Source organism: Macrobrachium nipponense, chromosome 29 (assembly GCF_015104395.2).
Source record: "Macrobrachium nipponense isolate FS-2020 chromosome 29, ASM1510439v2, whole genome shotgun sequence".
In the NCBI taxonomy this organism is placed as follows: domain Eukaryota; kingdom Metazoa; phylum Arthropoda; class Malacostraca; order Decapoda; family Palaemonidae; genus Macrobrachium; species Macrobrachium nipponense.
Window position 1 is genome coordinate 14,797,700 of NC_061092.1, and position 12,500 is coordinate 14,810,199.

Consider the following 12,500-nt stretch of genomic DNA (forward strand, 5'->3'; position numbering starts at 1 on the left):
TATATAATGATTCTGAAGTTGTTAAGTGGTCTGGGTCCCTTACATAACCAATTATTGAGAAGTGTCGTTTCAGGACTTCGGTTTTACATAATGCGGCATGATTTCTAATATTCTTTCAAACTTAATACTATATACATCTTGGTCCTTAGAGCTCTAAAATATTCTTCAACTTGGCAAATATTTCACAAAGAAATAGTCTTTTTATTCAACTTTTTCAAGATAAACTCCTATCCACAAGATATAGTTCATAAAATCACCAATAAGTTATTAACACAATCTTTACAACCTCCAACAGTCAACTTTGATGTTCCCAAAAAATTATTCTATGCCTCAATCCCGTATATGTCTGACTCTAAATTCTCCTTAAATCTCACACGAATAATTGAACAAGAAATCCCCTGTCTGTACGTCAAACTTATCTCTAACAACCCATGTACAATAGGATCATTTTTTAATTTCAAAGATCGCCTGCAGTCCTTCATGCGATCCAATGTGGTTTATAAATTCACATGCCCTGGATGTCCGGGCTCTTACGTTGGATCGACGCAGAGGTTACTGCAGGTCAGATATTGCAGCCATTTGGGTTTTAGCTTTCGCACTGGCCAAAGAATCAAGCAGCCAGAATTTTCTAATATTAGAAATCATGCCGCATTATGTAAAACCGAAGTCCTGAAACGACACTTCTCAATAATTGGTTATGTAAGGGACCCAGACCACTTAACAACTTCAGAATCATTATATATTAAAAGACTGGTTCCCTCTCTCAATAGTAATACTTCCTCAGCAACTTTGTATCTGGCATAGTTGTCGTCTGGCCTTGGACGCCATTGTATGTCATTCCCTCTTCTCTCCTGCTTATGGACGGTTGGTGTTTTGGTAGTCTCTTTATGTTTTCTGTTTTATGTGCTTTTTATGCTTTTACTTTTTATTGTTTTAGCTTGTAAATTTTACTTACATTGTGAATTCTTTTTATGTTAATAATGTATTTTATTGTGTCTTTTACTTTTCACAGACTGATGATGCACTGAGTAGTGCGAAACGTTTTTTGCTGTTAATAGACTTGGCCTTTTTAACATGTGTATCATGGACCCTCCTGAAGTCTATATATATATATGTATATATATGTGTAATATATATATATATATATATATATATATATATATATATATGTATGTGTATGTATATATATATATATATATATATATATATATATATATATATATATATATATATAGTATGAATATATGAGTGTGTTTGTGCACATGAGTATTCGTGTGTATGTGTATGTGTACCATAAATGCATATTTATATATTATGATATGAATTATTTATTTGCCTGTTAACTTGTTTTCTTCAGCTAAGTATAACTATACAAGAATATTTTTGGTTGGGGGGAAGGGGGGGGGAGGGGGAATAAGCCGTCATTTCCAGGAGCGATGGTTTCAGCAGTTAGCACCACATTGTAAATAATTTTCTTAAGGTTAAACCATTAATATAAATCACTTCTCACTTCTCAGCAGTTTTAATTATCTGCACAAAGGTCTCTTCTGGTTCATAGATTCCTTTTCCTAGAACCTCCTTGTGTCTTGAATTTGCTTTCTTACGCTTTTACCACGCATTCAATCACTCAGTTTCCATGTGTCCTCTTTTTCCTAGGACCCAAGACTTCCATAGTATATCCCACTTACAATTGCATGTTCTCTAACTAATTCAAAACACTCTTGATTAACATATTTACCTTTCCTAACCGAAAGTTGAAGCTTGAAAGTACATGTGGTTTGTGACTAATATATTTGGACTTTGAAGTCCGTCTTCTGCAGGACTTCAGTTAGCTCTTCCCGTTTATAAATAATCTTGTAATGAGCATCAAATTGGGTAAACGTCAGGATCGCATATTTCCGGGATACTTCGATCATTTTAGATTCTACAAATAAAGTTGCTGTGTGCAGCAAAGTCTTCTTCTCAGTGCCTGGTATCAGATTTTCATGTGCAATGAAACGACAGTAGAAAAAAAATTAGCCAGTAATTTTCAAATATTTTAAAATGATTTGTGAAAACTATCCTCGTCCAATAATCTGGCCATGTAATTAAAAAGAAAATTTAAAGGAATTAGATTTACTTTCTACCTCAGCAAAAGGGTAAAAAGGAATCGTGCACTAGTTAAAAAAAAAAATGTAATCCCTTGCGCTCAGAAGGCCTTTGGATGTTCACGGAATTTCTGAGGAAAGATTATCTTTTTGGTTATTAGAAAAAATAGAGACCTCAAGACTCATGTTTTTATGGTTCACCCAGAACACGTTATATCGTGTGAGAAGGGTCGCTGGAAAAATCTCCTCCATAAATATAAATGCACACTTTCCTGCATGCTGAATGAAATGTAAATTCATAATAAATCTAAGATACAGTCATGGAAAGCTTCTAATTTATATTACAGAAATGGCCAATCACAGCAACTGGGATGGATCACATATCTTACTGTAATGAGCGTAATGTCTGTCCGTCCGTCTGTCATTCAATCACGGCCAAACGGCGGGTCCGATGGCCATGAAACTTGGCAGGGTTATAGTGGGGACCCCTGAGATGGTATATAATGGGGTTTCATCCTACCTCACCCTGCCCTCCGAAGGGGGTGGGGATGGGAAGGGATTCCCTGAAACGGAGCTGGTTCTGCCCGTGAAACGAGGCTGGTTACGTCCGTAGACTTAGTTACTGTACTCATTTTCATACATAATTTCTGTATACACATATGTTTGTAATCGTGCTTGTCGACTCAAATTAGATGCTTGGGGATGGCCCTGTTGCGAACACAATTTAGCAGATGAGGCATTCACAAGGCCCACGGTGAAAAAGATTAATATTGTCTATCCTCTGAGATTGGCTGCAACCAAATGGACCCTTTAGCCAGGAACTGCAGACCTCGGTAAATCCTTCTGAGCCTTGAACAGATCTTTCGTACTTTTCCAGCTCGTCGTCTGTGGGTTGGCATATTATTTTATTCTTACGTAAGAATCAATTTCTCTTTGTATTACCAAAACGTTATATATATATATATATATATATATATATGTGTATGTATACGGAAATATTGTACATGTATGTATATATATGTATGCACGTATGTAAATTATCTTAAAATGTCGGCCCCGTTTTCTCTAAGGTACTTAGAGAAAACGGAGCTGCGGGTGTTTTCGCAGTAGAAAAAGAAATATGTCTTTTAAAGGCTAGATACATGCATACATACATACACGGTATAATGTAGTTCATTCTCGCAGACCTTACGTTTTTAATAAGGGAAATTAATATTACAAACTTATTATGAACTCGTTCCTCTCAGTAAAACGGTGTTTGTCGCGTTTTGACATAGACAGGATCCATTCATTATCAAAATTAGCTTTGAAACAAACAAAGGAGAGAGAGAGAGAGAGAGAGAGAGAGAGAGAGAGAGAGAGAGAGAGAGAGCGAGCTTCGTCTGGAATGTGATGTGTGTTTTTGACTCTTATCCTTTTCTGAGATGCATAAGATCTATTGGTCAAATTCGTCTAAAAAGATGTATATCTAATTCTCAAAATGAAATTCCAACTTCTCGACCTCCTCAAGTTTTGTGCATACGTTCACCGCAGCCAACCTTATCACTGTATCACTGTATATTGGGAAATATAATTGTGACGATATATCAAATTTCAGTATTAGCCAACTGGATCATCGATGTTGACTAGTCATATCTATATGAAAGATTCTGTTGACGCAGTCCATTATTTCACCTCTGAAAGTGGTCTTTATATAATATTTGACCCCCATACTATTTTCATGGCTGTTGCATAGAATTTGTTCAAAAATGACGCATAGAAATAGTCTCGGAATAAAGGAAAAGGTTGGCAGAAATATTTTTTTCCTGGTGGTGATTCATGAATAACACTACACGAACAACCTGGTGTTGAAAACATTCTATTATATATACGTATGCAGTGCCAGTTTATCCCATCGCTAAATCATCCTGGAAACGATGGGTTATAAACCTCCCAACATTGCTCTCTCTCTCATTCTCCTCATCACTTGGACCCCGAAAGTAGACAAATTTTACTTTTTTCTTGGGAGACTTTCCTCTGGCTACATTAATTATAATTATCTGGACTCCAAAAGTCTGATTCAAGTTTACTGTGCAACTGCGTCTGGAGTTTCCCCCCGTGTCTCTCTCTCTCTCTCTCTCTCTCTCTCTCTCTCTTTTGCGTTAGTGTCGTTTTGCTTGGATCATTATAGTATTTTTTTAACAATCTTATTACGGAATTGTAGATGAATGAGTTTCGCTCTCTCTCTCTCTCTCATTTTTTGCGTTAGTGTCGTCTTGCTTGGATCGTTATAGTATTTTTTTTAAAATATAATCGACATTGCAGAATTGTAGAAGAATGAGTTTCTCTCTCTCTCGTCCTCCTCTCCTCATTTTTTGCGTTAGTGTCGTCTTGCTTAGATCGTTATAGTATTTTTTTTTAACGTAATCGACATTTGACAATAATTGGTAGAATGAATGAGTTTCCTCTTCTCTCTCTCTCTCTCTTCTCTCTCTCTCTCTCTCTCTCTCTCATTTTTTGCGTTAGTGTCGTTTTGCTTGGATCGTTATAGAATTTTTTCTTTAGCATAATCTTATTGCAGAATTGTAGATGAATGAGTCTCTCTCTCTCTCTCTCTCAACTATTTTTTCTTCTTTTCCTCTCTCTCTCTCTCTCTCATTTTTTGCGTTAGTGTCGTCTTGCTTGGATCGTTATAGTATTTTTTAACATAATTGTATTGCAGAATTGTACATGAATGAGTCTCTCTCTCTCTCTCTCTCTCTCTCTCTCTCTCTCTCTCTCTCTCTCTCTCTCTCTCTCTCTCATTTTTTGCGTTAGTGTCGTCTTGCGTGATCGTTATAGTATTTTTTTTAACATAATCCACATTGCAGAATTGTAGATGAATAAGCTTCGATCTTTCACATCAATTCGGAAAACGCCGACCGGTCTAATGAAACACCGCCTTCGAAGGCACTGGATCTCAGTAACAGACTCGACCTTTATAGTCCCGCCCACAGGAGGATTGAATGGTCCTTCCTGTCCCTCTTCCAAACCAACGACCACCCCATTTCAGCCTGGGGCGGCGCCCAGAACCCCAGCTTGCGAACCGGGATTAATCAGACGTTTGTGTATCGTCTTACCTTGTGTGAGAAACAGGATGATGATGAGAAGGAGATACAGCAGCAACATCTTTTGGTGCAACATCATCGTCATCACCACTATCATCGTCACCACCATCACCACCATTATCATTTGCCTACCTGTGGGGATGAAAGTGTTAGAATATTATTATCATTTCTCTACCTGTAGGTATGAAAGTGTCAGAACATCATTATCATTTGCCTACCTGTAGGTATGAAAGTGTTAGGATATCATTATGATTTGCCTACCTGTCGGTATGAAACTATTAGACTATCATTATCATTTCTCTACCTGTAGGTATGAAATTATTAGAATATCATTATCATTTGCCTACCTGCAGGTATGAAAACATTAGAATATCATTATCATTTCTCTACCTGTAGGTATGAAATTATTAGAATATCATTATCATTTGCCTACCTGAAGGTATGAAATTATTAGACTATCATTATCATTTCCCTACCTGAAGGTATGAAATTATTAGAATATCATTATCCTTTTGCCTACCTGTAGATATGAAACTATTAGAATGTCATTATAATTTGCCTACTTGTAGGTAGGAAAGAGAGTTAAAATATCATTATCATTTGCCTACCTGCGGGTATGAAAACATTAGAATATCATCATCATATGCCTACCTGTAGGAATGAAAGTGTTAGGATATCATTATCACTTGCCTACCTGCAGGCATGAAAACATTAGAATATCATTATCACTTGCCTACCTGCAGGCATGAAAACATTAGAATATCATTCACTTGCCTACCTGCAGGCATGAAAACATTAGAATATCATTATCACTTGCCTACCTGCAGGCATGAAAACATTAGAATATCATTATTATTTCCCTACCTGTAGGTATGAAAGTAATAGAATATGTATTCACTTATTGATCAGTTCAGGAGACTGGCTGGAGTTAAATGTTGAAGGTAACGAGGAGATATTTGTAAAATGTGAAATGGGTGAACACGAAAGATATTTCATATTATCTTCTATGAATATGGAATGAATATGTACGTTATAATGACATTTTTGAAACTGCAGATGCATAATTCATCGGAGGGAAGATGGGAGAGAAATGTCAAATTGTATAAATCCACAGGCTGGAAATGTCAAAACATATTAACTAATAATTATGACGGAGAAATGTTCCCATTTTAAATCAGGATTAAGCGAGTGAAGATGTTAGAGAAAATGTCAGAATGAATAAGCAAAGAGAGAGAGAGAGAGAGAGAGAGAGAGAGAGAGATTAGATTTTAACAGAGCCCATCCCCCGTAGGCTTCGTAGCGTTCCGTCGGCCCCTAGCTGCAACCCGTTTCTTTCCTTTTACTGTACCTCCGTTCATGTTAACTCTTCCATCTTGCCATCAACACTCTCCTTACAATTATTTCATAGTGCAAGAGCCAGGTTTTCCTCCTGTTACACCTTTCACACCCATAAAGGGAAACGAAAGAATTTCGCTAAATAGGAATAGCAAGAATGAGAGAGAAAGGAGGTGTTTGCGCTTGAGAGTGGACGAAAATACGTAAATACATCTTGAAAGAAACCACCCAACGGTACAAGAGAGGAAAAATGCCAGAGAGAAAAACGAAGGAAAGATCTTGAAAATTGTATAAGCAGACTGATAGAGGCAGAGTGCACGTGCGTGCATGTGTGTGTGTGCGCGCGCGCGTTTGGGACTGAGTGAGCGAGTGAACGAGAATACATGTATCTTGGAAAACTAGTCGAAGATAAATGAAAAGAAAAGTAAGTTGAGTAATCAAGCTGAACAACATTTCCAGATGGGTATATTATTAGCAAATTGACAGAGAAAGAGTTAGCGTCTTTGCTTGCGTATACTAGCAGGTGAGAGAGAGAGAGAGAGAGAGAGAGAGAGAGAGAGAGAGAGAGAGATGTAATTTAAGAAATCAAGCCGAAGAACATTTTCAGATGGAGAGAGGTAAGCAGATTGACAGAGGAAGAGTGGGTGTATTTGCTTGCGTATACCAGTAAGTATGTGTGTGTGTGTGTTTGAGAGAGAGAGAGAGAGAGAGCGGAGAGAGAGAAAATATAGGAAGAGACATTTGACAAACCAAGCTGAAACAACATTTTTAGATGGGCATAGTATTAGCACCAGGGGAGAGAGAGAGAGAGAGAGAGAGAGAGAGAGAGAGAGAGAGAGAAATTTGACAAACCAAGCTGAACAACATTTTCAGATGGGTATACAGTATTAGCAAATTGACAGAGAGAGAGAGAGAGAGAGAGAGAGAGAGAGAGAGAGAGAGAATACATCTCATATCTTAGAAGAAACCAGCCGAAGAAAGTTGGAATATCTAGAGACATTCGGCGATGCCACGGTTTTTGTTTCTAAGTATTCGAGTATTGCGGCGGCGGAGTTTTGAACTTTTTGAAAAACAGAGCCTTTTTCCAAGAATGCCTCAGCCTTTGTAAATTGATTCCAAAACTTTCCTTCCCATTTGGTGTAATCTTCCTTTCGAAAGGCCCTCCTATTTTAACAGAAATATTCAAAAACTTTCGGCTTGATTTTATTTTCTTCGTTTTCAATCTTTTTTCCCCCTTTTTTTTTATTTCATTCTTCGGCCGTTGTTGGTGTTCGATGAATTAATGAAAGGTAGTTTTTTGTTTCCAGTGCAATGGTGATGTTTGGGAAAAGCAAATATGATAAAGCAAATAAAAAAATATATCGTGTTAAAAAGACTAAACTTTAATTTAACCGATTAAAAAATTGTTGAAGATAAACTTCAACCTTTAATACTTGACTACCTATATATATATATATATATATATATATATATATATATATATATATATATATATATATATATATATATATATATATATATATATATATATATATCTTCATTAACACTCTCTCTCTCTCTCTCTCTCTCTCTCCGAAAAGAATTGAGAACGAAGGAAAACCTCGTTGGACTACTCCAACGAACACATGAACTTGGGCGGTGGCTCTGCTCTCTCTCTCTCTCTCTCTCAACTTTGCTTTTAACCTGACTCGAGGCGCTTCTTCCTCTTCCTCTTCTTCTTCTTCTTCTTCTTCTTCTTCTCCTCCTCCTCCTGTCTGTCTGGAGTTCAGCACTTTTAGACTCAAAGTGAACAAATGGCCCAACATGAATCTTCCACGGCAAGAGGGAATTCTACATGAAGAGTAGAAAGAGCTCGGACGCTTAAGATACGTAGGGAGTAGAAAAGTAGAGGGGAATGGGGGGAAATAGGAAGGTAGAGGGGAATGGGGGTGAAAGGAGAAAGGTAGAGTGGAATGGGGAGAAAATAGGAAAGTAGAGGGGAATGGGGGGGAAAGTAGAAAGGTCGAGGGGAATGAGGGAAAAGGGAAAAGAAGAGTATTTGAGTGAAGGTTAGAGTTACGGGTGATCTGACTTCGAGGTTAAAGGATTTTATTTTACAGAGGAATATTTTGACAGTGGTGTTACGATATCACATGTATGTTATTATGTTGGTATTCGGATTCTCGGTTAATTTATCTCTCTCTCTCTCTCTCTCTCTCTCTCTCTCTCTCTCTCTCTCTCTCGTCTTTCTCTTCTCTCTCAGTAATATATATATATAGTATATATATATATATATATATATATATATATATATATATATAATATATATATATATATATGTATATATATATATATATATATATTATATAGTATATATATATATATATATGGGATATATAAACGCAAGGCTATATTTCTGACGCTACTCTTTCCAAAATGGAAGAATACGTATGATAGAAATTAGAAATGAAATATATATATATATATATATATATATATATATATATAATATATATATATATATATATGCATATATGTGTACGTATGAATTTGTGTATATACGCGCGCTGGGGAATCTTATTGTATACATGGACTCAGTATACACACAGTATTTGTATACAAACGCGAAACAGGGGTATGACAACAATTAGTGTGGAGGTTTGTTTGAGGATTTCCCTTCTGGTCTACTGAAACACCGGCCCCCCCCCCCTCATTCCCCCTCCCCCAAACACCCTATATTGAGGCTGATCAGTCCTGATAATGGGTCAGGCAATGTCAGTATCCCGTTAAAATGAAATGTCTGTATTTGCGCGTTCGATCTTCAACCGACCGTCCTTTTAAGTTTTTTTTTTTTTTTTGGGGGGGGGGGGGGTGGGGGGGGGGGTTGGGGAGTGGGGGAGGTGGACCATTTACAATTTTCATTTATTTTGTGACAGTTGTCATTTGAAAGCTGTATTAAATGCTGATTTTTCAAGCTGAAATGTACTAAAGTTATTATTTTAGTTTTCCGCAAATGAATCTCTATGATTTGGTAAATGAAATGACGAATATTTGCAAGCGAAATATGGCAAGATAGTTGCTTAATTTGTATATATAATCTTCTTATAATAAGAATAGGATATGAAAGCTGGCTATTAAAGAACGAATATGATAGGAGGAGGCATGAAAACCAGGAAAATATACGACGAGACGATTATACAATTATGGCAAACCCTAGGAGAATAAAACGCGCAAGCCAACTCTCAATTTATAACCGGAACAGAAGCAGGCAGAGTGTCAGAACGAGAGAGAGAGAGAGAGAGAGAGAGAGAGAGAGAGAGAGAGAGAGAGAGAGAATGTGTGTAACGCGCGATCTCCCGGGAATGCATCTCCAATTATGAAGTGAACGCTTGGTTCTGGTAGAAATCAACATGGTCCGACATGAATCCATTTCTACCTTTGTACTTCGGATTTCTATGCTTGCAGTTCATAGCTGTTCACTTTAATGAAGAAGCCGAACGAAGCCCCGGTTCTTTAATGAAAAACCCCTTTGACGAGCTTTGGCATTCCCTTCCTGCCTCTGTTTTTCCAGACTAAGATATTTCCCCCCTTGAAAAGACAGGTCTATCGCTTGTTTCTTGCTTAAGCCCCGCCCTTCATCCTTCCTTTTCCTCTGTTTCCTGTGTTCTGCAGGGCTGGGCAAGTAAAGGACATTATGTTGCCCGATCCACTTTGCCTTTGCTCTTGTAAATACATGTACACACACTCAAACACACGCACACACGAAACAAAGACGCTCCTACGACTTTGTGTGTGTCTGTGTGTACTATTGACAAACAATAACGCACCGCTCCATTTCTTTTGTTGTTGCCGGCCGAGACACACACACACACAGACACAGACACACACAAACTCGCACACACGCACACAAACACACACACACTCACACACCACGAGCTCGGAAGCCGGACACCTGTCTCTCAACTGACGCTTTCGCGTGATTTTGAGCCCAAACTTAAACAAGGTGATATTTTGTGCCATCGTATTGCTTTTTTCTTTCTTCCTCTCTTCTTTCTTTATTTCCTCCGCTTGATGGGATGGAAGGAGAAAAGTTATTTCTATGTAAAATAACAGGAGTGCGACTCTCTCTCGTTTCTGTATACTTACGTCAGTCTCGCGTCCATTTTTTTCTGTGACGGTTTTAGGTTTATATTATCATTTTAATGTCAAAATCATGTTCGTCTTCAGAATTTAAGCATACTTGATATGGCATAATTCTCGCCTTTATTTTTTTTATCTAGTTCAAAAATGCCTTTAAACGTAAAGTCAATCTCCCGTTCATTTTTACTGTGAAGAACGTAATTTTACTTTGACATAATGTCAGCCGCGCGTTCATTTTGACCGTAGAGACCATAAGTGTACTTTGCTCTCGTGTCAGTCCCACGTTCATTTTGACTGTGGAGAACGTAATTGTACTTTCGACATTAAGAAAGTCTCACGTTCATCTTAGCAACAATTTCACGTTCATTTTTACTGTCGCGTTCATAATGCTTTCAAGTAAATTGAACCTCACGTTCATTTTGACTGCCAGGAACAACTTAATTGTAATTTGACGTAATGATAGTCTCACGTTCAGTTGTGCCGTGGAGATCGTAATTGCACAGTGATATAACGTCATCCTTACGTTCATTTTTATCATTGTGTTTCTTATGCTTTAACATAAAATCAACCTCACGTTCATTTTGACCACGGAGATCGTAATGGTACTTAGACATGACGTCCATCTCACGTTCAATTTGGCCGTGAAGATCATGATTTTATTTGAGCGTCTACTCAAGTCCATTTTTCATGCGAAGATCTTAAAAATACTTTATTAAGCGTCCATATCACTTTCATTGTCACCGCAAAGATCAAGACCGGACTTGATATGAAATCACTCGCACGTTCATTTTTACCATAAAGATCGTAATTCCATTTTGACATAGCGGCCGTCTCACGTCCTTATTTTCCTTTAATTTCATTATGCTTTAACAGAAAATCTATCTCACGTTTATTTTGACCTTCAAGATCAAAAGGGGATTGAGAATAGGTCATTTTCCAGTGGGATGGCAATAAATACGCATCACTCTCACGGTCACTCGTCCAGTGAAGATTAATGGAAAATACTATAAATTGAGGCAGGTAAAATGATATGTGTGTACTACATTTCAAAGATTTTAGTAAGACTTGAAAATGTTAATGAAAAGCTGTAAAACTGGTAATAAACTCGAAAACAGTTCAACCAATTATTTTGGAAAATTTTGTTATAAATATCTTTAATTGCCCTTGATACTTTTAAAAAGCTTGAAACGAATTGAATGATAGATAAGGGAAGTCACTTTAAGTGACACCTCGACCCCCCCCACTCCCCCCTCCCCCCAAATTAATCCACATCGGGCTCTTCTCCATTTTCTCCCCGAAGGTCACAAGTACAGATGCAATGTAATGCGAGGTGACCCTAAAGACAACCTAACCCCCACCCCCCAACCCCAACCCAACCCCTTCCTATACCCCCCTCCCCCCAAGCCACCTCACTCCCCAACACCCACCACCCGTAAGGAGGGAAAAAGTATAACCGAGAGACGTATAAAACCTTAAAATCCTAACGCATGGTCGCATATACCACAAAATAGAAGCTGAAAATGCTAAATGATTATATGCTTCTGAGCGTGGGGGGGGAACTGCGGTGAGCAAAGTGGTACCCCCGGCCCCCTGGGGACTTAGGGTGCGGGGGAGGGGAGGTACACACACTAGCAGCCTGGGATGATAATCGCCAGAAATCAATAGATTTATTCTCAGTGTGAAATTTAATATTAATACCAATATTATGATTTATTTTTAGTGTTGGTCTAAGGCGTAGTAATGTGGGATTTCGTATTATTATTATTATTATATTATTTTTATTATTATTACCTTTCTCTTAATTACTATTATTAATACCTTCCTCTTCGTTACTATTATCAGTATTAGCGCTGATAGTAATTTTAATGTTTGA

At 37.6% G+C, this 12,500-nt stretch overlaps 1 protein-coding gene across 2 annotated transcripts in view; it reads right to left on the minus strand.

Moving 5' to 3' along the window:
• The window catches only part of LOC135206140 (uncharacterized), a 286,363-nt gene that overhangs the window by 119,162 nt on the left and 154,701 nt on the right, over positions 1 to 12,500 (minus strand). For both annotated transcript variants that reach the window (XM_064237397.1, XM_064237396.1), the window contains exon 3: positions 5,186 to 5,305. In XM_064237397.1, the coding sequence (XP_064093467.1) occupies positions 5,186 to 5,297 (112 nt within the window). In that variant the 5' untranslated portion in view covers positions 5,298 to 5,305. The remainder of the gene's footprint in view (positions 1 to 5,185; positions 5,306 to 12,500) is intronic.